The sequence below is a fragment of the Larus michahellis genome, chromosome 9, assembly GCF_964199755.1.
Source record: "Larus michahellis chromosome 9, bLarMic1.1, whole genome shotgun sequence".
NCBI lineage: Eukaryota > Metazoa > Chordata > Aves > Charadriiformes > Laridae > Larus > Larus michahellis.
This window is the reverse complement of record NC_133904.1, coordinates 23,949,154-23,973,645: the sequence shown is the minus strand read 5'-3', so window position 1 is coordinate 23,973,645 and position 24,492 is coordinate 23,949,154. Positions and strand designations below refer to the sequence as shown.

The 24,492-nt window shown below is 58.7% G+C and overlaps 2 protein-coding genes across 2 annotated transcripts in view; one reads left to right on the top strand and one right to left on the bottom strand.

Annotated features, from left to right (window-relative positions):
- The first annotated feature begins 1,207 nt into the window (after nt 1–1,207).
- Nucleotides 1,208–5,309, top strand: CYP11A1 (cytochrome P450 family 11 subfamily A member 1). The gene is made up of 9 exons (XM_074600263.1): nt 1,208–1,458; nt 1,932–2,087; nt 2,299–2,498; nt 2,950–3,153; nt 3,647–3,807; nt 3,888–4,054; nt 4,207–4,285; nt 4,469–4,660; nt 4,777–5,309. Exons 1-9 carry the CDS (start codon nt 1,211–1,213, stop codon nt 4,897–4,899), a joined length of 1,530 nt encoding a protein of 509 aa, XP_074456364.1. The 5' UTR covers nt 1,208–1,210; the 3' UTR covers nt 4,900–5,309.
- Nucleotides 5,296–24,492, bottom strand: part of CCDC33 (coiled-coil domain containing 33) — a 47,369-nt gene continuing 28,172 nt past the window's right edge. The window contains 12 exon segments of the mRNA XM_074602146.1: nt 5,296–5,426; nt 5,836–5,947; nt 6,044–6,127; nt 6,361–6,482; nt 6,729–6,801; nt 7,000–7,131; nt 7,356–7,444; nt 7,561–7,756; nt 8,942–8,969; nt 9,008–9,100; nt 9,423–9,529; nt 19,297–19,422. Coding sequence (XP_074458247.1) covers nt 5,296–5,426; nt 5,836–5,947; nt 6,044–6,127; nt 6,361–6,482; nt 6,729–6,801; nt 7,000–7,131; nt 7,356–7,444; nt 7,561–7,756; nt 8,942–8,969; nt 9,008–9,100; nt 9,423–9,529; nt 19,297–19,422 — 1,293 coding nt within the window.

The window sequence follows — 24,492 nt, the reverse complement described above, 5'->3', positions numbered from 1 at the left end:
TGCACCTGGGTGGGCATCTTCGTGATGATGATGATGGCAGCTGGGACAAACGACGAGTGGCTGGGGCAGGAGAGGACAGAGCCCCTGCCCCGGGAGGGGACAGGGACTTCAGGACGGGAGGGGACAGACCAGGTGCCCCGGGAGGGGACAGACCCTGTGCCCTGGGAGGGGACAGTGACCGTGGGGCAGGAGGGGACAGACAAGGTGCCCTGGGAGGGGACGGAGACCCTGGCTCAAGAGGGGACAAGGACCATGGGACAGGAGGGGACAGACTCCTTGCCTGGGAGGGAACAGTGACCACGGGGGCAGGAGGGGACAGACAAGGTGCCCTGGTGCCCTGGGGGGGGGGGGGGGGGCGGAGACCCTGGCTCAGGAGGGGACAGTGCCCACGGGGACAGGAGGGGACAGCGCGGGTGCCAGGAGGGGACCGGCTGCGCGTGGCGGGCCGGGAGGGGGCCGGGCGGGTGGCAGCAGGCGGGGCAAGGTCGCCCCCCAGTGGCCATTGTGGCAACCGCCGCGGAGCCCGGCTCGGCAGCCGGCCACGACACCCCAAAAAGCCTCTCCCTCCTGGCCGGGGGCGGGGGGTGTTTGGGGATCCCGTACTACAGGGTAGCGGATGCTCTGGGGCAGGAGACCCCAGGAAGGGGGGAACGCGCGACCCCCAGCACCCCCTGCTCTGGGGAGGGTGGAGGTGAGACACCCCCGGCGATGGCCAGGCAAGTCCCCAAGGCTGTCCCCTCCTGCGGCGACCCATCAGGCCTGAGCTTTATTAAACCTAAGCCACGCTATTTTGTCCCCTAGGTCATTTTTACCATTTATTCTGCGGACTGAGCAGCCGGGTTTTCATTTTCCGCGCTTGCAAGAGCACCCGCTTCTACTGGGGCGGCACGGGCAACCCGCCGGCGTCACCCCTTGGCACCCCACGCCACTTGAGACCCCATGCGTCACCCGTAACCTCCTCTTCGGTGAGGCCTGGAGAGGGGGATGCTCCTCAAACCCCTTTTGCCTGCCCCATGCCCCGATGTCTGCCACCTTTGCCAGGGTGAAAGCGCCTTGTCCCTGTCCCTGGGGTGGCCGTGACTCATCGGGAGGCGGGTGAGACAATCTCGCCTTGAGCGAGGCCGACGGCAGGCGGGGGGTGGGGGGGTGGGGGGGGGGGGTGGGAATAAGAGCGAGGCCACCCTCGCCTCCGTCCCCGCCACCCGCTCCCATGCTCGCCCGGGCTGCGTCCAAGCCGGGTGCTTTGCAGGGATGTCCCCTTGCCCGAGCCGGGGGCTGCCGTCGGGCTGGGGGGGTCGTCACCTCCATCCCTCCAGCAACTCCTCGACCCTTCAACCAGTTGCCCGGTGACTGGCGAGCCGGCTGGCTCAACCTCTACCGCTTCTGGCAAGAGGGCGGCTTCCATAACGTCCATCACATCATGGCTCGCAAGTTCCAGAAATTTGGGCCCATTTACAGGTGAGGTGGCATCTGACCCCAGTTCCCCCCCTCTCCCCCGCTGCTCCCCAGCTCCAGCAGCCTTTCCATTCTGGGATGCTGCTATTCCCAACCCTGATCCAGGTGCGGAGAGAGGGGTTGGAAATAGGGGGGGCTGCGCTGCTGGAGCACCTCATCTCGCCGTGATGCCACTGTGAGGGGCGAGAGGGGAGACCTGCTTGTACCTTGCAGATGTTGGGAGGAGGGGGTGGCAGGGGGCTGGAGAGGGGCTATTCTCCCCCCCCCCGCCGCCAGCACCCCCCCGTTGTACCTGCCTGAGCCCTGGGGGACTGATCCTGCCTGGTGCTGAGCCGCTGCATCCCCTGGGATGGGACGAGATTTTGGGGTGGTTGAATTTAAGGGCTGTGGTTGATCTGGGGAGGTGGAGGGGTCCGGGGTGGGGGAGGGTGGGAGGGTCAGGGTGCTGGTCTGAGCCCCCCTCGGCACCATGGCAGGGAGAAGCTGGGTGTCTACGAGAGCGTGAACATCATCAGCCCCCGGGATGCTGCCACCCTCTTCCAGGCGGAAGGGACACTGCCAGAGCGCTTCAGCGTGCCCCCCTGGGTGGCTTACCGCGACTACCGCAACAAGCCCTACGGCGTGCTCCTCAAGTGAGTCAGGGGGGCGGGGGGGTCCCCTAAAACCGGGGCCCCCCGGGTCCTATCACAGTAGCCTTCAGCACATGGGGAAGTTGGGGCATCAAGAGGTTGACGGGGACTTGTGCTCTGGGGGGTGGCATCCCCCGGGGTGTGTGTGTGTGTGTGCGGTGGATGGGGAGGGACGCCGCTGACACCTCCCTCCACCGACTTTGGTGCCCCACAGGACAGGGGAGGCCTGGCGCTCGGACCGCCTGATGCTGAACAAGGAGGTGCTGTCGCCGGAGGTGGTGGAGGGTTTTGTGCCCCTGCTGAGCGAGGTGGGCGAGGACTTCATCCGGCGGGCACGAGCCCAAGTGTGGAAGAGCGGCCGGGAGCGCTGGACGGCCGACTTCACCCACGAGCTCTTCCGCTTTGCCCTGGAGTGTGAGTGTCAGGGGACTGGGCAACCCCCCCCACCCCACCGAAACCTGGGCTGAGTTCCTCTGAGACGTGTCCCTCCCGCAAAAAAAACACCTCTTTGCAGGATGCCCGAGATGGGCCACACGCTGCGTTTCCCCCAGCTTCATCCTCAGAGATGGGCAAAGCAGCTTCTCCCCCAAAGGCGTAGGGTCTAGAGGGATGTCCTCTCTCCAGACAAGTAGAGAACAACTCAATGCTTCTGATAAAACAGCATTTTATCATCAACTGGTCATCAACTGGTAGACAACTCTACCCAACAAGGGGTGCCTCCATGGCCCCATGATGCTCAGAGCCAGCAGGAGGCCAATCCAGGTCCCCACAGCCATGGAAAGGCTGGAGTTGGCCACGGGAGGGTGGAGGGGATGGGGACACGGAACGTCCTGGCCCAGTACCCTAATGAGTGCTGTGCTTGCAGCCGTGTGCCATGTGCTGTACGGGGAGCGGTTAGGGCTCCTCCAGGACTTTGTGGACCCCGAGGCGCAGCGCTTCATCGACGCTGTCACCCTGATGTTTCACACCACCTCGCCCATGCTCTACCTGCCGCCCGCCCTCCTCCGCCACCTTAATGCCAAGACGTGGCGGGACCACGTTTGGGCCTGGGATGCCATCTTCACCCAGGGTGAGTGCTCCTCCTGCCCACACCTCCCTGTGTCACCCAAGGTCCCTTCGAGGACTTGGCTTCATGGTGCAGCCTCATCTCACCGGTGTGGAGACCTTCTCCTGGGTCCAGTCACCCAGCGCAGGGCCACCAAGGCCAGGAAGGCTTTCCACATCTGGATCTTGTGAGATGGAGCGGTGGGGAGCCATCCAGGAGCAATGAAGGGCAACTGGTGGGCATCACATTGAGGGGAGCAGCTCTCCCAGAGGGGCTGTGGGCTTGGAGAGCTTTTGGCACCTGGGACAACCCTCCTGCAGGCACCCTGACCCCCCCACCCTCTGTGCCTGCCCAACCATTCCTGGGTCCCGTAGCAGGGACCGCAGTCCCAGGCTGCTGCAGGGACAACTGTGATGGAAAAGCCACCGACGTGGGGCAGCGACGTCCTAAGGTGCCACCTCTGGTGCCTCCCTCCTCCACCTGGGGGAGGAAGGCCATGCCCACCGTGTCTCCTTAGCGGACAAATGCATACAAAACGTCTACCGGGACCTGCGGCTGCAACGCAAGAGCACCAAGGAATACATGGGCATCCTCTGCAGCCTCATCATGCAGGACAAGCTGCCCTTGGATGACATCAAGGCCAGTGTCACCGAGATGATGGCGGGGGGGGTGGACACGGTAAGGAGCAGACAGGGTTGTTGGGCAGGGAGAAGGTCCTGGCTGGTGTTGAGCCTTTGCTCCTGCACCCCCTGCTCCAGACGTCCATGACACTGCAGTGGGCCATGTTTGAGCTGGCGCGGTCCCCGGGCGTCCAGGAGCAGCTGCGGGCAGAGGTCCTGGCCGCCAAGCGAGAAGCAGCGGGGGACAGGGTGAAGATGCTGAAAACCGTCCGGCTGCTCAAAGCTGCCATCAAGGAGACGCTCAGGTGAGGAGGAGCCCCCCTGCGCCCTGAAAAACACCCCCAGCCCCTTCCCTCCCCAAATCGCCGGAGCTGCTGGGATGTCGTGCATTGAGGTGGGACGTGGGTGGGCCATGCTGTCCCCAAAATCAGGTGCAAGGGACCTGTCCTCCCCCCAGGCTGCACCCGGTGGCGGTGACCCTGCAGAGGTACACCACGCAAGAGGTCATCCTCCAGGACTACTGCATCCCCCCCAAGGTGAGCACGGCCCCCGGGTCCGTCCTCACCCTGACCCGCTACATACGGGGCTCTGGGTGGAGGTGGGACCTGGAGGTGGGGGTGACATGGAGGGAGCATCCGGGGGGCTCACCCGGGGCTGGACCTGCACCGTGAGCCGCTGGCAGGGAGCCCAGCCCCATGGGACTGATCCTTCCCCCGCAGACGCTGGTGCAGGTCGGTCTGTACGCCATGGGCCGGGATGCTGAGGTCTTCCCCAAGCCGGAGCAGTTCAGCCCCCAGCGCTGGCTGGCAGCCGGCCCCAAGCACTTCAAGGGGTTGGGGTTCGGTTTCGGCCCCCGCCAGTGCCTGGGACGCCGGATTGCTGAACTGGAGATGCAGCTCTTCCTCATGCACGTGAGCATCCCGCTGCTGGGGACACTGGGGACTGGAAGGGACCAGGGAGGTGGTGGCAAGTGGGTGTTGGTACCTCCGGCGTTTTCCAGCCGCTTTTTTTTCCTCCTCCATCCCAGATCCTGGAGAACTTCAAGATCGAAACCATGAGAGTGGTGGAAGTCGGGACCAAGTTCGATCTCATCCTTATCCCGGACAAACCCATCTACCTGACCTTACGGCCGCTTGAGTCCCAGGCGTGAAAAGCCCCCTCTTGGGTGACACCCAGCCAGTCCCAGTTTTGGGGGGACATTCCCGACAGCCCGGCAGGCCGCTTGCTGCTCCTCACAGCCAGATTCCGTCCTGGAGGATGGGATGTGGGGGACGACTGGGAAGTTTTCACGGCCACAGCCTTGCCTTGGCACATCTCTGCCTTCGCTCCAGCCCGCTCAAGGCTGCGCTTACGCCACGGGGGAGATAAACCAGAGCAACCCCATATCTCTGACCCCCCCCGTGGGGCGGGTGGGTGCTGCTGCACCCCTCCGGCTTCTCGGGGGTCCCCAGGTCACCCCCAAAAGGGGAATGCCGGGGATGGCGGCCGCACTCCCCCGACACCCTCCAACACTTTGCTTCGCCTCCAATTTACTCCTGTCGTTTCGTCATGCGAAAAAGCACCAGCTCCTTTTTGGCAGCGTTCGGTTTCTTCGTCTCTCTCGCTGGGGAGGGGTTAGGGCAAGGGGGCCAGGGGCTGGGGTCTTCTCGAGGGGGCCATGGAGATGGCCGGCGGGCTCTGGTGGGGAATGGGAAAAGGTCTCGGGGAGCTACAAATCCACCTCCCGCCCCCCCGCCCCTTCCCCTTGGGGACATCCCCTGTGGATGAGAGCACTGCGATAAGGGGGTCTGGTGTCAGTGGGGGGGGTGTATTGTGTCATCCTGGGGATGCTTGGGGAGGGGGGGTCCTGCCCACCTAGGGACCACCCTCCCGCCTTGCCCATTGTCCTGTGGGGAAACCGAGGCAAATCCCCCTTGATGGGGCATGGAGATCCCACCACCACCCTCTCCACCAGCTGCCTGGCTGCAGTGGGACGGCTCTGAGCACCCCCTCCATCCCCCTGGCAGCAAACACCGGCTACTAACCCCCGTGTGGGGTGGCCCTGGTCCCCGTCCCCCCTCCCCTGGGTGCTTACCGAGGTGGGGGCATGGGGGAATCCGTGCTCCCGCTCCAGCAGACGAGTGCCGAGATCCTGCTTCTCCCGTCCCCACCTCCTCGCCGCCTCCTCCAGCTGGGACAGACCCAAACCAGGCTGGTTTCTCTCCACGACATGGGGGCCGGAGGTGTCCCCTACTCTGGCCTGACACCCCAGGCCCCCCCCCCACCAAGCGGGGTGCTGGAAGGTTGATGCCCACCTGCCTCTCCAGCACCCTCCCACGTGCTTGTGCCTCCTCCAGCTTGGCCAGCAGAGACAGTTTCTCCGCGTCCCCAAAAACACCCTGTGGGCCACGAGACGAGCAGGAGAGGGGAAAAGCACCACCAGATAACCCCCCCCTTCCCACCCCCGGCTCATGGGGGGAACAAGCCACGGGGCTGGCTGTCACCCCACAGTGCTGGAGATGCCACCTAGGTGATGCCCCCAGCATGCCTGTTCACCCCCAAAGCATTGCTTTCTGGGGGTTCCACGGCTCTGCCCCCCATCCCAGCCCCATGTTCCCTTCCCCAGTCTCACCGGCAAAGCTGGGGGCTGTGGGGTGATGGGGGGCAAGGGGTGGTGGGGTCTCGCCAGCTCGTCCCGCAGCCTGTGGTTCTCCTCCAGCAGTGCAGCATACACCTTCCCAGAGTGGGCTTTGCCTGTGGGATGGGGTGGGGTGGCCACTGGGATGTGTCCTACACCCACTCCGCGCAGAGATGGGGGCTAGGAGCAAGCTCCCACCTCCCTCATGTCCAGGGATGGGTAATGGGGGGCTCTGGACCTCCTCTGATCCCCCAGCGCAAACCATCCAATGGTGCAAACCATCAGAAGGGGATGGCCACCAGCAGAGCCCAGCAGCTGTGTATGGCTCCACCCTGAGGGTCCCTGTCACCACTTGTACCCACCCGCCGGCTTCTCAGGGCTCCTGCCTGTCCCTGAGAGCTTCTCCTGCAGCACCCGCTCCATTGCCTCGATCACCTGTGGGAGAGAGCAAAACCATCCCCACGTCACCAGCTCAATGCAAGGCTGCGGTGACCATCACATCTCGCCAGTCACTGTGGTCCTGGGACCTGGTGATGCTCATGGAGGGGTGAGATGGGCCAGAGGGTCCCATCTGCTCCACAGATATGTCCCCAACCTGCCTTTCTTACGCCAGCCGCATGCCCCCCAAGTCACCTTCTCTTGCTGCCGCACTGTCTCCTCCAAGCCCTTCGTCTTGGCCACCTTCTCCTGGCACCTCCTCAGCGTGGCTTGCTGCTGCTGGTGGGCTCGCTGGAGCAGCACCAGGTCCTTCTCCCGGTCATTTTTCTGGGGGGGTGGAAGGGGAAAAACCCCCAGGGACCTCTGTGCTGACCCTCAAGCCTTGGGGCATTGTTTGTAGGGTTGGGACAGCCTCATGGTGGAGGTTTTGGGGCTCTCAGGCACTTTCTTGGCTATGGGGATGTTGTGATGCTCTCCCTGCTCCCCCACTGCTCCTCCACTCCCACCCCATCCCTTGGGCAGCCCCTGCCCGCTTCTGCCGGTATCCGCACCCGGATCAGCTCGTTCTGCAGCTGTTGGACGCGGTCCTTCAGCCTCCTCATCTCCGCCGTGCTGGCTGCAAGCTTGCGCTTGAGGGTGTCTGCAACAGCCGGTGCCACATGCTCGTCACCTGGCCAGGGGATGGCGCGGTCGCCCCCGCTGCACCAGGGAGAGGGGTGTCCCCCAATTTCCACCTCCCCCTTCCCCATCACGCACTGAGCCTATCCAGCAGCTCCTCCCGGGTCATGACATCCAGGTCCACATCGGCGAGCAGAGTGTGGCCCAGCTCCTCCTGCAAGGCCAGGCTGTGCCGCAGGTGCCCGTTCTCCACCTCTAGGCTGGTGACACGCTGGCGCAGGGACAGGAGGTCCCCTGCCATCCGCTTCAGCACCAGGCGGTAGCTGCCTACCTCCTGCCAGCCCAAAGCAGAGCTGCTGGCACCCCGCTGCCGGCACCCCGCTGCCAGCCAGGGCTCCCTCCAGCACCAAGAGCTCAGCTGAGGATATTTGTCTTAAGAGTCAGAACCACCATGGAGGAGCCAAGAAGCACCCAGGTTTTCCCCTCCTCTTGCAACCTCCATCCTTCTCTTCCCCATCCATCCATCCATCCATCCATCCATCCATCCATCCATCCTTCTCTTCCCCATCCATCCTTCTCCAACTATTCTTCTCCAGCCATCTATCCTTCTCTTCTCTAGCCATCCATCCTTCCATCCATCCATCCATCCATCCAATCCATCCATTTTTCCTTCTCTTCTCCATCCATCCATCCATCCATCCATCCATCCATCCATCCATCCTTCTCTTCTCCAACCATCCATCCATCCATCCATCCATCTATTTATCCTTCTCTTCTCCAACCATCCATCCTTCTGCTCTCCAAGCATCCATCCATCCATCCATCCATCCATCCATCCATCCATCCATCCATCCTTCTCCAATCATCCATCCTTCTCTCCTGTCCCTCCAAACCTTCTTTCCACCTGCCCACCTCTCCCTCCAACCGGCATTTCTCCCTCTCTCCCTATCGCCCCCTTGATGGAAAAACAACTCTCCCAAGGACGTGGTGTGGAGCAGGGTCGGAGTGGGCGGTCACCCTCAAGCTCTGAGCCTTACGGGGCTTTGCAGGTCTTTAGAAGAAGGGAGGTGGTGAAGAATAATGGAGGGATGAATGTTTTATACAGATGAGCCTGGGGTTATTTTAGCACCCGTGTGGCTGGGGTGACGCTGGGGGGAAATAATTCCCCAAGGATTTGCATCTTCTCAGGCTGAGCCTCCTGAATCCTTCCCTGCCATGCTGAGCTGCAGAAAGGATCCTGGCAGCAGGGACCTTGGATGGGGAAAGCCACGTGCCTCGAGCTCCCCCGGCCCCCACTCCCAGCCTTGGGGATGGCCTTGGCGGCGGGCAGGGGGGAGGGCAGGGCACGGGGAGGGGGTGCAGCAGCATCACGCAGCCTTGGGGAAGGGGGGGAAGGGGAGGGGGCAGGTGCAGCTAGAGGCTCAGCTCCTTCCTCCCCATGTGCTGTTTCGGTTTCTGCCCAAGATAAACCCCCTCCAACCAAAGTCGAGGGCTGACCCTGCCCAAGACCTTCACTCACTGGCAGCGTAGAGCTGACGGCAGCCTGGCTTCCGTCCCCAAGGGAGCCAGGACCCGCCTCAGGGACACTGCTGTCCCCCCGGTGTCCCCAGTGCCCCCCGTGCCTCCTGTCTCCCCAGAACTCACTGGCTCCTGCTGGCGCCCGATGAACTCCTGGGACCTGCGGAGCAGAGAGTGGGGGACACCCTTGGCCAGCTGCTCCTGACAGAGTGAAACACTGGCAAAGCCTTGGCCAGGCAACCCTCCGTAGGAGACGGGAGCCTGCTTGGGGTGCTGGGGGGCAAGGCACGTGCTGGCCGAGATGGGGGTGCAGGGAGGGCGGGAGCCTGGTGGAGATGAGAAGGAAAATTGGCAGCGATGGGGGCAGGAGGAGAAGCTGCTGGGGAAAACGTGGGGAGAATGGAGAAAGGAGGAAACCACCCCGAGGGGGATGAGAAGAAGGAGCAAAGAGGGGGGCTGCAAAACTGGCATGGCCCCTGTACCTCCGCTCCTCTGACAGTGTTCCCGTCCCACGTGGGAATGGCTGTTTTCCGGGCAGGATGCGGGCCACAGCGTCAGCCGCTGGGAGGGACACATCCTCTCGATGAAGCTAGCAGGAGACATCAGAGCAGAGGGTGAGGATGAGGACCAGGCTGGGGAAAGCCCTCAGAGAGGAGCAGCAAGCTCCTTCAGCCCCTTCCTCATGGCCAGGAGCAGCTCTCCTGGCTTTCACCTGGGGCAAAACACTGTGCTTTGGGGTCAGGATCCAGCCTTGCCCCCAAAACCTCTGGCATTGCTGGCTGTGATGCTTCAGGCAACACCCTTTGGGGATCAGATGCAACATCATGTGGCCACAGGGATTGGGAGACCTTCTGTTAAGGATGGGGACACTTGGAAACACCTGGCTTTGGTTGCCCAGAGAAGTTGTGGGTGTCCCTTCCCTGAAGGTGTCAAGACCAGGTTGGACAGGGCTTTGAGTGACCTGGTCCGGTGGGAGGTGTCCCTGCCCAGGGCAGGGGGGTTGGAACGAGATGATCTTTAAGGTCCCTTCCAACGCAAACCATTCCATGAGTCTATAATTCTTTGATCATCTCATGACTGGACTATGAGAGGGATGGGGGGAAATCTGGCTACGACCAAAAGCAACCCCAATCACGCGCTGTCCCTGTAACGGGGACCACTGGGTCCTCAGCTCCCGTTGGTGACACCAGCAAGGCGGTGACATCCCCCTCCCCCCCCGCCGCCCCCCTAGCACTCACAGTGGAGGAGAAGGGTCTGTAGTACAGCATCATCCCCACGCCTGGTGCCCCCGGCACCCCCTCCCGGCAGCCAGCCCTGCCCGCCGGCGGGTTGCCAGGCTCTGGTGCCCCAAACAAACTCGGTCACCCCCGGGCAAACATCCTGTCCCCACGTCTCCGCCCGGCCAGTGGACTTACAGCGACGCTGGGGGGTTGTAGCATGAGGAAAAGCTGTTTTTTTTCCCAGGCCTTTTCTGCTGGCAAAGGGATTTAGGTGGCATGGGGGCTCCCGGCAGCCTGGCCCGCCGGCAGTTGTTGCTACAACACAACCCTCCTCTTAGCAACTCCTCCCCGCAGCGGCTCAGCACCTAAAATCACCCGGCTGCACCCAAAACAGCTGCATTCCTGGGGCAGGTGGCTGGCTCTGCTGCTCCCCACCCTGGGGCGTCCGCATCTCTTCCCCTTCGGCATCCCCCCGACCACGGCGCATCCCATTGCCGCTTCCAAAGCCCATCGGGGACAACAGCAGTGCCGCCTGCCCGCGCTCCCCTTGGAGACACCAGCCCCTCGCTGTCCCCAGCCCTCCCTCCCCAGCCCCACTTTCAGCCACCATGGCTTTATCTCCTGCTCTCCACAACGCAGACACCAAGGAGGGGACTCGGTGGCAGCCGCCGCCGGGTCCCAGAGGGCTAGGTGGCTCTGGCAGTGACAGCACCTCTTTTCCATGCCTTGGATGAGGGCACGGAAACGCTCTCCCTTCCCAGCACGCTCCTCTGATGTCTCAAACGCTCAATTAACTTCTGAGGACCCAACGCCTTGGAGATGCCGGGCGGCATCGGGCTTCAGCTCTGCCTTGGGGTTTGGCCTGATCCCGAGCGGAGAACAATCCACCGATCAAACCCTGCTTTCATCCCAAGATTGAATTTGTAGTTTTAAGGGCAAAGGGTGCTCAGCTCCAACCGGTCCTGTCCCCTTTTTGGGGTACCCACACCCAAGACACGCAAGAGGCTGCTGTGCCTCCCACCCGCTGCGGCATCCCACGTCCGCCTCTCCATCGGCGTTTGTTAAGAAACAAAGGGGCCGGTGTCAGTCGATGGAGCCCCTCGATTCCTCGTCCCGTGCCATCAATTTTTCATCAAAGAGCCGGTGGGAAGCACGCAATTATCTGCTCCATCAATAATGCACGGGACCGCACTCGGCTCGCCCGGGCTGGGCAGCTGCTTTCCCTGCCTGCCCTGGAAGACGCTGGGTTCAACCGGGGCTTTTCTAAGCTCAGACACCACCTGCAGAGGCTGGAAAAGCATTCCCAGCCTTTAGTCCTAACCCAAGGCTGCTCGGATTGTCCCATGTTTCTGCCTGCACGTGTCCCAGCTCCCACTCCCTGCGGGCAGCATCACCCCGGCGCTGCCTCTGGGGACGGGGGCAGAGTTAAGGGTATTTGAAAACATTTTCCCCTGCACCTCCTTTCTCAAATCCACTGGGAGATAGCTGCGGCTCTCCTTCCTGCAGGGGTCCAGAATGAAAGGCTGGGAATCCATGTCTGAAATGATGGAAACTTTGAAACTCCTGGCACTCGCTATTTATTTTTTAATTTATTTTTTTTCCCTCCCCATCATTTCCAAGCCTCTGAAGCTTCCCCTGCCTTTACAGCTTTTCATCCACCCCGACAAGTCGCCCCTCTCCTTCCCATATTTGCTTAGGCCAAGATTTGTTTTGTTTTGTTTTTTTTATTTACTTAACAAATTGCTCCGAGATGCTTTGATGTCTCCGATTAGCTTGAATCGATTCATCTCCAGATGGGCGAAGGAGCAATGCGAGGAGGGGGAAGCTGGCAATAAACCTCTGCGGGAGGCAGGTGGGCAGCCCATGGGGCCAAAAATGGCTCAAATAGGGTATGCCAGAGGATGCTGCACCCACACGGCACGGCCTGACCCCGGTCCTGGCCAGGGAGGGGACGGCAACGCAGCCCGGAGAGAAGCTGAGGACAGGACTACTCGTTTCACTTGTGATCACGGAAGCATTGGAGTCCCTGGCAGCGCAACTGCCTCTTCTGCAGCACAGTCTCCCTCCAGCCCGACAAATGACACGGCCCTGGATGAGTATTAAGCCCAATTCCTTAATTGTTACGAAGATGGGATAAGCTCAGATTTACATATCTGAGAAAAAAAAAATAAATTGCTGCAGCAGTTTAGGAAGATCAGAGGGAAAAAAAAAAAATCCCATTTCCCCCTCTTTTCTGTAACAAAAGCTCATGAAACCATCAGGAGATAATGACGCCTTCATTTGCTTTGCCCAATTCCCCTCATCGACCTTACCTGCCCCCTTGGGACATGGGTAGCGGGATTCGGGGGGGCGGGGGGATGTCAGGTCAGGTACGCGGGACCCAAACCCACCCTCAGCCCAACACCTGGGTGGGCAGATCAGAGGGTCAACTGTTTGGTTTGTTTTTTTTTTCCCCTCACCTTCCAAAATCAAAACGTTTCCCTGGAGAAACCCAACCCCCGGGGGATTTACAGTTTTCCCCCCGCCCCCACCAAGGGAAATATGGAGATTTTCAGCCCCTCTCCACGCACACCTTGGCCAGCGCAAGGCAGCAAATAAACGGGGTTTTATCTGATTAAACCCAGGCTGAACTCCCTTCCTGTGCAGTGGGGCTTGGGGAAGGGGTGGGGGGGAAGCCGTGCTGGTGAGGGGGCGTATATTAGCCAAAGCATTACAATTCAATTTAAGAGTTAATTGGATTGCATTGAAAAGCGCTTCATCTGAGCTGAGTTCGATTTAATAGAGACACCGCGTCTTCCGCTCCCTTCCCAGCCGGGATGATGATTTTTAGGGTAGGCGATTACCATCGCTATCCGGCTCCAGGCCCAGCTGCCAGCTGCTGATATCGTGTCAGACAAGGAAATAAAAGCCTCTGGATTACACTGGATAACTCGGGGAGGCAAGAGGCTGGGTGGAGAGACGGCTGCTCCTCGGGCTCCCACCCGCCCGCCTGCTTCTTCAAGATAAGGCTCAAGAAAGCAGGCGTGCCACCAGCAGCAGGGACTGCGAGTCCTCTGTGAGTCGCTGCTGGTTTATTTTGCTCAAAGGAAAAGGGAAAAAAAAAAAAAAGAAGAAAAAAAATAGGGGAAAAAAGAGAAGAAAAAAGGAAAAATAAACAAAAGAAAGAAAAAAGAAAAAGAAAAAGAAAATAAAAAGAAAAAAGAAACAAAAGAAAGAAAAAAGAAACAAAAGAAAGAAAAAAGAAGAAAGAAGAGAAAAGAGGAAAAAGAAAAGAAAGGAAGAAAAAGGAAAAACAAAAAAGAAACAAAAGAAAGAAAAAAGAGAAAAGAAAAAGGAAAAAGAAGTAAGAAGAAAAAAGACAAACCAGAAAAAAGAAAGAAAAAGGCAAAGAGAAAAAAGGAAAAAGAAAGAAAAAAGAAAAAAGGAAAAAGAAAAATAAAAGAAAGGAAAAAAAAAAAGAAAATCAGCATCTAGGAAGAGGTGGGATGACTTTTGAGAGCAAACTCCTGCTGAGTCAGCACCTGGCTCCTGCGAAAACAATTTTTCTCCCATCTCGCGGCACGGGGCTGCTTTTGGGAGGGATGGGGAGAGCTGGAGAGATGTCCCCAAGTGACGTCCTGCTACTCATGGTGAGCAGGGGGAAGGGGGGCTCAGCAGAGCCTCCCAGGATGGGTCTCTCCTCCCAGCATGGGGCAGAGAACCCCCCAGAGCCGCTGCCCTCCCCTGACCACAAACTGGGCCCAGATCTAAAAAAAAAAACCCTCCTGAGATCAAAAAATAAGGGAAACAGGTTACGATCGTTACCCCCCAGGTTCCCCGCTGGGTCTTTGCAGGTTTGTTTTGTTTTTTTTTCCCTCCTAGGAAAACATCCTCATCTGTGTTTTAAGATAAACACATTTCCAGCAGCTGGGGATGTGAAGAAGTGGAGAAATACCACCAAAAAAACCCCAGTACCAGCAGGAGACGTGGCAGCGCTTGCCAGCTCCCCAAAGGGTCTGTTTTCCAAGCGTATCTTTTGAAAAAGTTAAATACCAAGTTAAATACCTTAGCCCTACACTCTCGGAGAGTTTTCATCCCCTGGCTTGGAAAAATCATCGGCTGCAGAGGGATAAAACCCCAGTGTTCCCATCACCTCTGGTGACTGGCGCTGCCGTGACTTGCCCTTGGCCTGGCAGGCGGTTTATTGCCGACGCTGGGGCCGTCCATTTTCGTGTTTGCTTATGTATTGACTCGCTTTGCTGATAAAAAAGCCCCTCGCGTTTCAGCAGCGAGCATAAATCCATCGACACCCCCAAGCCCAGCGCCGCGCGGCACCCACTGCCCTCAGCATCTTTCTCCCCCCGGCCATCGGGCCCCATCCTTCATTAATTAGCGCCGGGAAAGGCTGTGAGGTCACCAAACGAGGACGGATGAGCTATGTTCACCGAGGGTTTAGTAACGCTGCCGGGGCTGGGTTGGAGTAAGACACACAAGGGCACACACATGCTGGATCACACACCCCCAAACACACAAAACCCAGTATTTTGGAGCCAGTTTTCTCTTTTTTTTTTTTTTGTCCTGACCTGGCTCACTGCCCCAGTCCATATTCCCTGCAGCCATCCGGTCCTGAGCAGGAGAACCACATGCAAAACCCACCAAACCCAATCCCTTTCCCACCCCTGCCTGGAGCCTGGAATCCCAAAAATAACACCAAAACCCCTCATGCAAAGTAACCGTGACCCTCAGGCCATTTGCAACCCCTCCAAATCCAGCCTCCCCCAACCCTCCGTCATCAGGTCCCTCCCCTCCAGCACCCCCCGCTGCCCTGCAAAAACCATGTCCCTCTGTCCTCCCTCCTCGCCATCCCACCTCACCCCATCTTGCCCCTAAGAAAACAGCGTTTTCAGCTGGTTTTACTCTTCCAGTCAGGATGGAAGCAGGGATCGGGGGATTGCAAGCAGATTTGGGGTGGCTGGGAGGCTTCTGCCATGCCATAAATAAATCTCATCAAGAACCTCTCCCCACCTTGTGCCTGCAGGTGCCCCCAGCTGTGCCCCGGTGTCACGCAGAAGGGGGACCCACCCTCGGCATCTTTGCGCCCCAGGGTCATCATCACGGAGGGGGAAAAGCTAATTAAATAACAAGGGAAGCAAATTGCTGGATCCTTAATCTCCTTGGGAAGTAAGACAGGTGTAAATATCGTCTGGGATCACATTAGCTGATTTATGGACCACTTCTATTAATTGGCTTAAACCTGCGTAACGAGCGTGCTGGGGACACCCACCCAGCCCTGAGCCTGGTGCCTGTGGGTGCTCGGGCACCCATGGGTGTCCGGCCTACCGGCAAACCTAACTGAGCCTCACCCGGGGCCAGGGCATCGAGCATCCTCATCCCAGCCTTGCCACCGCTCCTGCCTTCATCCCTCCCGGCCCTGGGGAAGAGGAGTAGCCACCCTGGGTACCAAACTGAAGCCCGGCTGGACCCACTGCTGGATTTCGGCTGGCGTTTAAGCTTCCAGTTTAAAAATAAACTCTAGAATAAATCCCTTCCCGTGGGAAGGGTGTTTCGGGAGCCGTGCGGAGCTGCTCCTGCGGAGGCCGGGCGCCGGCAGGGCGGCGGGGCCGGCGCTAGATGGGGCTGCAGCCACGTTCGGGGCCGGCCGGCAGCCGCGGGGAGCCGGGGAGCGGGGCCGCAGCCTCCCCGGCCCTTGCGGCAGCCTTCTGCCCTGCAGCACCCTCGGTCCCTGCAGCTTCTTCACCCCGTGCTGCAGCACCTTCATCCTCTTGCAGCGCCTTCACCCCCTGCAGCATCCTTTTCCCTCGCAGCATCCTCACCCTTCGTATCCCCCTCTCCCCTCGCAGCATCCTCAGCCCTTGTAGCACCTTCACCTTTCTCAGCACCTTCTCCTTTTGCCCCACACTTGTTCCTTGCAGCACCTTCACCCCTTGCAGCATCGTCACCTCTTGCAGCACCCTCTCCCCTTGCAGCACCCTTGTTCCTTGCAGCATCGTCACCTCTTGCAGCACCCTTGACCCTTGTAGCACCTTCTCCCCATGCACCATCCTTTTTCCTTGCAGCATCCTCATCCTTCACATCTCCCTTTCCCCTCACAGCACCCTCTCCCCTCGCAGCACCCTCGGCCCTTGTCGCATCTTCACGCCTTGCAGCACCCTCTCCCCTTGCAACACCTTTGTTCCTTGCAGCACCCTTGTTCCTTGCAGCGTCACCTCTTGCAGCACCCTCTCCCTTTGCAGCACCCTTGTTCCTTGCAGCACCTTCACCCCTTGCAACATCGTCACCTCTTGCAGCACCTTTGGCCCTTGTAGCACCTTCTCCCCATGCACCATCCTTTTTCCTTGCAGCATCCTCATCTTTGCATCCCGCTCTCCCCTCAGAGCACCCTTTTCCCTTGCAGCACCCTCAGCCCTTGTGGCATCTTCACCCCTTGCAGCACCTTCACCTCTTGCAGCACCTTTTCCCCATGCACCATCCTTTTCCCTTGCAGCACCCTCATACTCCACATTCCCGTCTCCCCTCCCAGCACCCTCTCCCCTTGCAGAATCTTCTCCCTTCACAGCACCCTCTCTCCTTACAGCACCCTCATCCTTTGCATCCCCCTCACATTCCCCTCGCCCCTTGCCAGGCACAAGTCCAGAGGAGCTGCGAGGGGGCCGTGCTGTGCTGGGGGTCCCCTCCCAGCTAGCCGAGACAGAAGGCCTCACTCAGGGGGTGCAGAACCCCCCATCTTCCTCAGAGCTCACCCAGCAGCTGGAAATGGGTCCAGCAAGGGGGTCCCGATGCTGCTGGCAAGCAAAACTTCCTGTCTCCCCCCCCCTCCCCATTGCTCTACCACCCCACAGTGCATTTTGGGGGGACAATCTGCACATCTGCTCTCTCATCTTACGCGGTGGAGCTGATGGCGCCCATGCAGCATGGGAACAAAATACCAGCAAGGGAACCAAAAACGACATTTACTTCTCCCAGCCCCATGAGAGGCCCTTTGGCTTCTAACCACCCCCCCTCTCCTGGCGCCGACAAGGTCAGGGAAATATGGGTGATGGGAGAGGGCAGAGAAAGGCTTGAAGAAGAAGCAAATGTTTGAAGAGGTTGGAGAAAATGCCCCCCCCCCCCCAATCGTTAAGTGCTGCTTGTAAATTATTCATCGACTGGTAAGAGAGGCGCAAATCTATTCAGCGAGAGGGTAGAAGGGTAGGAAAACACAGTTGGGCTCAGCCCGGCGTAAACCCCAGCCTAAGGACAGAGCAAAAACCAGCCCCAAACCTCCGTGAACCCAAGGTGGGGGTCTAACATCCCAGCACCAACCTTCACGGAGGCTTTTCTGCCTCCGTGGGGCCGGGGCAGGGAAGGGTTACCCCGTCTCTGGTAATATTCCTCATTGCTTTGTTTTCCTCGCTACCCCCCCCCCCAACTTTTTAATGAAGTCGTTAACGAGCAGATCCTGAGTGGGACCTCCAAAGCCGCAGGGTGAGGATGGGGATCCGGGTTTGATCAGCCAGAGTGGAGTGGGAAGAAGTGACAGGGCTGTGATCAGCCCAGTGTTTCCCCCCCCATCCCCGTAAGAACCCCCCCCCAGCCCCAGACCCCGCTGTCATGTCCCGGCTCCCTCCCGCACACACGCTCCATTAGTAGGGTGTCAGCCCTGATTCCCAGGGTTGTCAGGAGATGGGCTTTCCAGGGCTTTCCGAGCAAATCCCCCCCTCTGCGTTGCAATGCAAGCAGAGTGAAAATAATTTGCGCTTTAGGGGGAAGGAGAAAAAAAAAAAAAAAAAGGCAAAAGAAAGAAAACGGCTGTCAAAGGTTGGGGAGTAAAACAAAATAAAATAATCCTACCAGCAACGCTTTCTAGCGTTTTTAGCCAGAAAAAGATAAGCTGCCTGAGCAGGGCAGGGGTGCCCAGGGCTTGTGCAAACCCTTTCTGGCCTCCCGTTGCTTCGCTCAGGCTTTAAAATTGGATGCTGGAAGCATCTTTGGTACCACTTCCTACCCTGTCTGGCTTTATCGACATAGGGATGCTCTTGTGAGGATACCGCAAGCTGGATTCGAGGCTGCTGGGGGCACCAGAACAGGCAAAAGGCAAAGCTGGGGGTGAAAAAGCATCGCACGGACCACGCGGAGACGGCAGGGCCAGATCCTGCGCAGCTCTGAAGGGTGTTGGGGCTTCTCTAGAGCCCCCCGGGGCAATTCGGTCCATCAATTTTGAACCTCGCGTCCTCATCGCATTGAAGCTGTGCCGTGGTACCCGCCTCCACACGCCCCATTACAGGTTTCTATTAGGCTGGGCATAAAGCAGCCGCCGTGGCCGCGGAAAAGGAAGCAATAAAGCTCAGTGGATTGGAGGAATTAAAACAGCTGGAGGAAAAAAAAAATAAAATAGCTCTTCTGTATTTTTATGGTGTTTTTTTTTTCTTTTTATTGCTAATTTTCTTCCCTGCTTTTGCAGCCTGAACGACAGGGAAGAGGGATTGGGTGGAAGGTGGGGGTTTGGGCAGCTCAGGGCCCCTCCGCCTCCTCCCTCCCAGCCATTTAATAAGCAGAATTTAGGTTTAACGACCTGTTATTTTTAAAGCCAGATGGCTTAAAGTACAGGAAGATATTAGGACCGCGAGGGCCAGGTTTGAATTCATCCAAGGGCTCCATTTATAAATACAAAGGGCTGGAGGAGGAGACCAGCTGCCGTATTTATTTTTTTTTCCTGGAGCCGAAAGGTATGAGCTGGAGGTGCCAGGGGTCTCCGGCGTAACGCAGCGGTAATAGGAGAGAATTTGCTAAATGGATTTGGGACGGAGCAGGCAAATGGAAGCTGGTGCACCCAGGCTGCTCCGGCGAGCGCCGCCCCCAGCCGGATGACGGGATGCCGTCCCCTCTCCAGCCCTGAAACAGCCGGGGACCAGGGATGCGACCACCCATGGAAAGTCTCTTCCGTGGGCACGACACGAGAAATTATTGGTACAACCAGGCTACAGAAAAAACCCACAGCTTCCAGCAAGGCGTACATTGGAAGAGAGGTTACAATTTGGGATTTATGCCAGTTTTTTGCCATTACCAAGCAGGGCGCACGCCTTCACGGCGGCTGGCAGGGTGATTCCGTGGGTAGCGTGTTGGTACGGCATCACCAGCTGCTCTCATGGGTTCTTACCTGGTGATAAAATGGGCGCAGGGGGGCTGCCCGCTGCTCTTCTTCCCTCTCGGTCATGCCGGTGGTGGTGACATCCAGGCTGGGAAGGGCATCGCTGCCCGACGGGGTCAGGAAGGCCGCCGGTCTCTGGGGAGGGAGATGCAACGGTCTGTGGGATGGATGGATGTGGGAACAGGGGCAAGGAGGGGCCACCCGCACTGAGCTACCCCCCCGCATGTCCCCTGGCCCACCATCCACGTCCCCAGTATGCCACCAGGACTGCAGCGAGCGTGGGTTGGCCACACTCATCTTTGCAAGGGGAGCTTTGGGCTGAGAGGGAATCCCCGGACCCACAAGGCGAGGAGGGAGAGGAGGAGGAGGAGGAGGCAGTCTTTCACCCTCAAGCCTGTGTCGGTGGAAATAGAAGGTCTGTGCCCAGCTCGGCCAATCTCTCCCTTCCCCATGTGGGCAGGAGGTGGGTACCCAGGTCCTTCGGGGGCAAAGGGATGCTAAAAGCCACTTTGCCGCCTGGTGCCTGGTGGATGAGGCATCTCCGGCACCCCGGCACCCCCCGCCAGACCCCCTGCCAGACGCTGCCGGCAGCAGTAATGTGATTTCCCTGCCCCTCATTTCCCGCGCCCGGTCCTGCGCTCCCCGCTCTCCTCCCGCCAGCCTGGCTTTTATAGACTCCCCTCTAATCCGGTTAGAAGGGGAAGTCAGAGATAATGGAATAAACGATGGAGTCCGCGCGCTCCTCGCTGCCGCTTGCGATGGCGAGGTCGCGGACGGGGACCCTCGCCCTGGCCTGGCCATCCCGGCTCCCAGTATCCGGGTGGATTTGGGTGATGGGGACCTGCCGTGCCGCTGGGATCCTTGCATCAAGGCATGGCACTCTGACACCCACCTATTTCACCTCCTGAGAGCCGGGGACCGTGACCCGGTAAATATTTGGTTCCCCCCCTGCCCTCCCCAACCTCGCAGATGCTCACTTCGCCTTGCCAGCCGAGCGATCAGGCCAGGGGCCCTCGCCAAATTAGCTGTGGGCATGGGCAGTGGCAAAATGGCACTCGCCGGGTATTACTCCGTGCCTGAGCCCGGCCTCGCCTCGTTAGTGTGGCTAACGAGGGCGGTGATCATCCCCCCTCTCTCCTGCAGCAGGGAGGATGAGGAGGTGTCCGGAGGCATCCCCGTGCCCTTCCCCGTCGCTGCCTCATTAACACCATCAGCATCACCGTCCCTTGTGCCGCCGCTTTTCATTACGCTGCCGGCCCCGACCTCAACCGAGCTCCTCCAGCATCAAAGCCGGGGTGAAGATGCCCCCCCCCCAGCCCTTCCCCGGCCCCACCACTCTGTCCCCCCTCCACCTCCACCTCCCCAGGGACCGCCATCATGCAAAATGCAACAGTTTAGGATCTGCTTGCAATTACCGGGGGCCGGCGTACAGCTGCTGCCCGCCGCCCCACAGCCATGGCCAGGCCGGCCCCGTCGCCATTGCCCACCGGAGAGCTGCTCGCCGGAGCGCACGTGCTCTTAATTCAATTAGCGCTGCCCTGAACACTCCCCTGGGACACCGGCGGGTGGAAACCAACAAATTCTCTTTAACGAAGACATTCCCTGCCTTTTTTTTTTTTTCGTTCCTCCCTGGTTTGGCTCTTCCCGGCTAAGGATGCTCCCGGCCGGCAGCGATGCCATAAAGCCTCTTGCAATGTTGCCATGCAAGAAGAGGGGTAAGAGGGTGACGTGGTTGATTGACGGGTGTCAATCAAGAGCTGGCAAGAAGGAGTTGTGCCTAAAGCCTCCGGAGGGTTTGCCGACTCACCAGGACAAGATGCTCATCAGGGAAGGGCGATCCTCCCCCATAATAAGCCTTTCACCCCCCGCGATGTGTTTTGGGGATAAAAACCCCCCGTTTTGATGCTCATGGAGGACAAACCTGGCCAGACAGGCTGAGATAACCGACGCGGAGATTCCCCCCTTCCCAACCAATTGTAAACCCATTTTTTTTTTTTTTTTTTTTTTTTTTTTTCACCAGCCCAAAAAGGGTTTGATGGCCGGGCTGGCACGGTGACAATTTACACCCCAGCGCTGTGACAATTTCTGCCCGGCGCCGATCTGCTTCTGCTTTTAAATGGCAGCAATTACATAAATTAAGGCTGTTTAAGCAACGATATAGCCAGCCTGTTGATTTTTATTTTTTTATTTTTTTTTTCCCTTGCCTGGAAAAAAACAGCACTAGCTTTTCCCTTTTTTGTCAGAGGCTGTCACCGACGTGCCGGCACGTCCCCAGCCCCCATCTCGGGTGACAAGACCAAGGGCCCTCAGAAAAGCGGGTGACAGAGGCGTGAGGTGACTCCGAAGGTCCCCAGTGCCGAGTTAATGGGCCGAGCAAGCTGGGGTCATGCCAAAACGAAGCGTAAACCAGGGCTGGTTAATAAACAGGGCATGGTGAATAAATCCCTTAGGAATAAGGATGCCTCCAGTGCGTATTTCCCGGCCCCTGGATGGGGCTCAGCATCCCCTGGGCGCATTGGGGACCCCATCCTGCTGACTGCTGCGTGATCAAACTGAGCTTTTCCAGGCCAGACACCGAATTTTGGGGTGGGAAAAGAAGAGGAAAGGGAAGACGGGAGCCTTGCTTTGAGCCGAAAGCCCGTACCAAGGAGGATGAAGCCGGCTGCAGGTTTTCCTCCTGCAACAATTTTTTCAGCGACAGCCGCTAATTTGCTAAAACGCCAGCGTTTTGCTGAAGTCTTTGATTTCTTTGTCTCCCTGAGATGATCAAAGTCTTTTGTTCTCCTTTGGGCTCCAAAGAGGGAGTGCAGGGAGATGGAGGCAGGGGGGAAATCAGCTGGGTGGGGGCAAACCCAGGGGGTCTTGGTGCCTTTGCTGGGAGGAGGGGTGTGTGTGTGTGGGTGCTGCATCCCAGCGCTGCCCTTTCGGACCTTTCCCTGGGATAACACCGCTCCTGTTTGCTCATCCCTGGCGTCAGGGCTCTTGGCTTTTAATAAAGCAGCCCCTCCAAACCCTTTCCCTGCACCTATTACAAACGTCGCAGGGTTTTGAGACCCTGCAGAAATACTGGAGGATGAATCCCGTTTAACGGGGAGCCCCTTCATGCCGAGAAAAACCCTGCTGCCGAGGACATTTTCCCAGCATGGGGGGTGGATGTGAGCATCCGAAGCCAAACTGGGCAGCATCCAGACCCCAGGTAGGAACCGATGAAATCCCCACAGAGGCCCTGGAGCAGCCGGGATTTACACCTGGCTCCAAGTGTGCCGGGGAGTACAGATGGCCCAGGGTTTATTTAGCTGTTGCTTGTTATAAAAAGCCCAGCCAACCTAGGTTATGCATTTTCAGCTCCCTACATTAAAAGAAATAAAAAAGAAGAAAAGAAACGAGACGAGCTCGGTGGTTCTGTTCTCCTTTGCCATCTGGCTGGGGAGAGCTGTGGGGCGAGGGAGCATGGGACAGGATGGGCGGGGATGGATGGGCAGGGATGCTGGGGCTCCTCGCAGCCCAGGGATGGGCAGGGATGCTGGGGCTCCTTGCACACTGAAGATGGGCTGGGATGCCGGGATTCCTTGCACCCCAGGGATGGGCAGGGATGCTAGGGCTCCTTGCACCCCAGGGACGGGCAGGGATGCTGGAGCTCCTCGCATTCCAGGGATGGGCAGGGGTGCTGGAGCTCCTAGCACACTGAGGATGGGCAGGGATGCTGGGGCTCCTCGCATTCCAGGGACGGGCAGGGATGCTGGGGCTCCTCACACCCCAGGGATGGGCAGGGATGCTGGGGCTCCTCGCACCCCAGGGACGGGCAGGGAAGCTGGGCGTCCTCGCACACTGAGTATGGGCAGGGATGCTGAGGTTCCTTGCCCCCCAAGGACAACCCTGGTACAAAGGCTGCCCCAATGTCTTGCCATTCAGGTCCTGTATTGACTGCCTTTGCCTTTTGACCCCCATTTGGCCACTTCTTGCTGTCTCGAAGCCGAGCTCAGGACTAATCCATGAGCTGAGGACTTGGAAATCCAGCCTTCAAGCATTCTTTGGACCCTGTGGCTGCCCAGAGCAGGAGAGGCTCTGCCCCTGCAACAGCAGCAGCATCTCCCTTGCCCACCGGGCTGTGGTTTCGGGATGCTGGGGATCACAGCCACCTGGCTGGGGCATCTTCCTCAGAAAATCCTGACCTCCAGCAAAAAAAAAAAAAGAGCCTCAGCAAAAACCGGGAGGAGCCGAACCTGCCCTCACCATGCTCAGTAGCGGCTTGCTCCTTGATTTGCATCGCTCCGAGTCCGTCTGCCCGGGCTGCCGCCGGATGAATTAACCAGACGCAGAGCCCAATGCCAGCTCTGGCTCTTCTGGTTTTTGTTTCCACTCCCAGCTCTTATATACATTAAGGAAGGCAGGGCTGGAGCAGGGGGGAAAGGGAGAGGTTGGGGAAGAGGAGAAAAAAAATATTACAGCTCCCAGATCAAAACAATAATCAGCTAAATGAATTCCGCAGCATTTTCCCGCATGACTGCGAGTGATAATTTAGTGCAGCAGCCAGCTGGAAGCAAAAGGATTAATTCTGCACTTAGTGACACCCATGTGAATAATTCATCACACGCAGACCCCTTTTCGCTGACCCCCCTGGGCAATCACTCCAAAGCCCCTCGCCAGCCGGCCCCCGGCCCGCTGCAGCTCCTTGGGGAAGGGAGGGAACGCAGTCGCCAGCGCAGCATCCAGACCTGTCCCAAATTCGTTTTATGGATAGGGTTATTTTTTTACAGATGGGAGTGGAGGCTGGTGGCTGCAGTATTTAGACCGACCAGGCTCACGGCCGCATCCTGACCTGCCCAAGGGCCGGTCCTGGAGCCAAGGGCAAGTGGGCTTTCCCCTCCCTGGGATGAAAAGCAGCCAAATTCCCTCCCTGCTGTGATGTCCCCAGGGACCATGAAGGCTGAAGGATGAAGACAGCTGGACATTTGTCACTGTGGTTAACCAGCCTGGCCCTTCTCCATACGGAGATGGTGAACAACCTCTCCCGAATACCCTGTCCATGCCCTGCCTGCCCCACTGCCTTCAGCTGGGATTTCCCGGGAATACGAGCACATGCCAAAAGCCCTGGGAAAACGATGGATGTGTGAGGGCATGAACAACGCTCTTCTTTCCAGCTGCTCGGTGGCGTGATTCAGAGCCCTGAGACAACAGGTACAAGGGATAAAACCTGGATCCAGC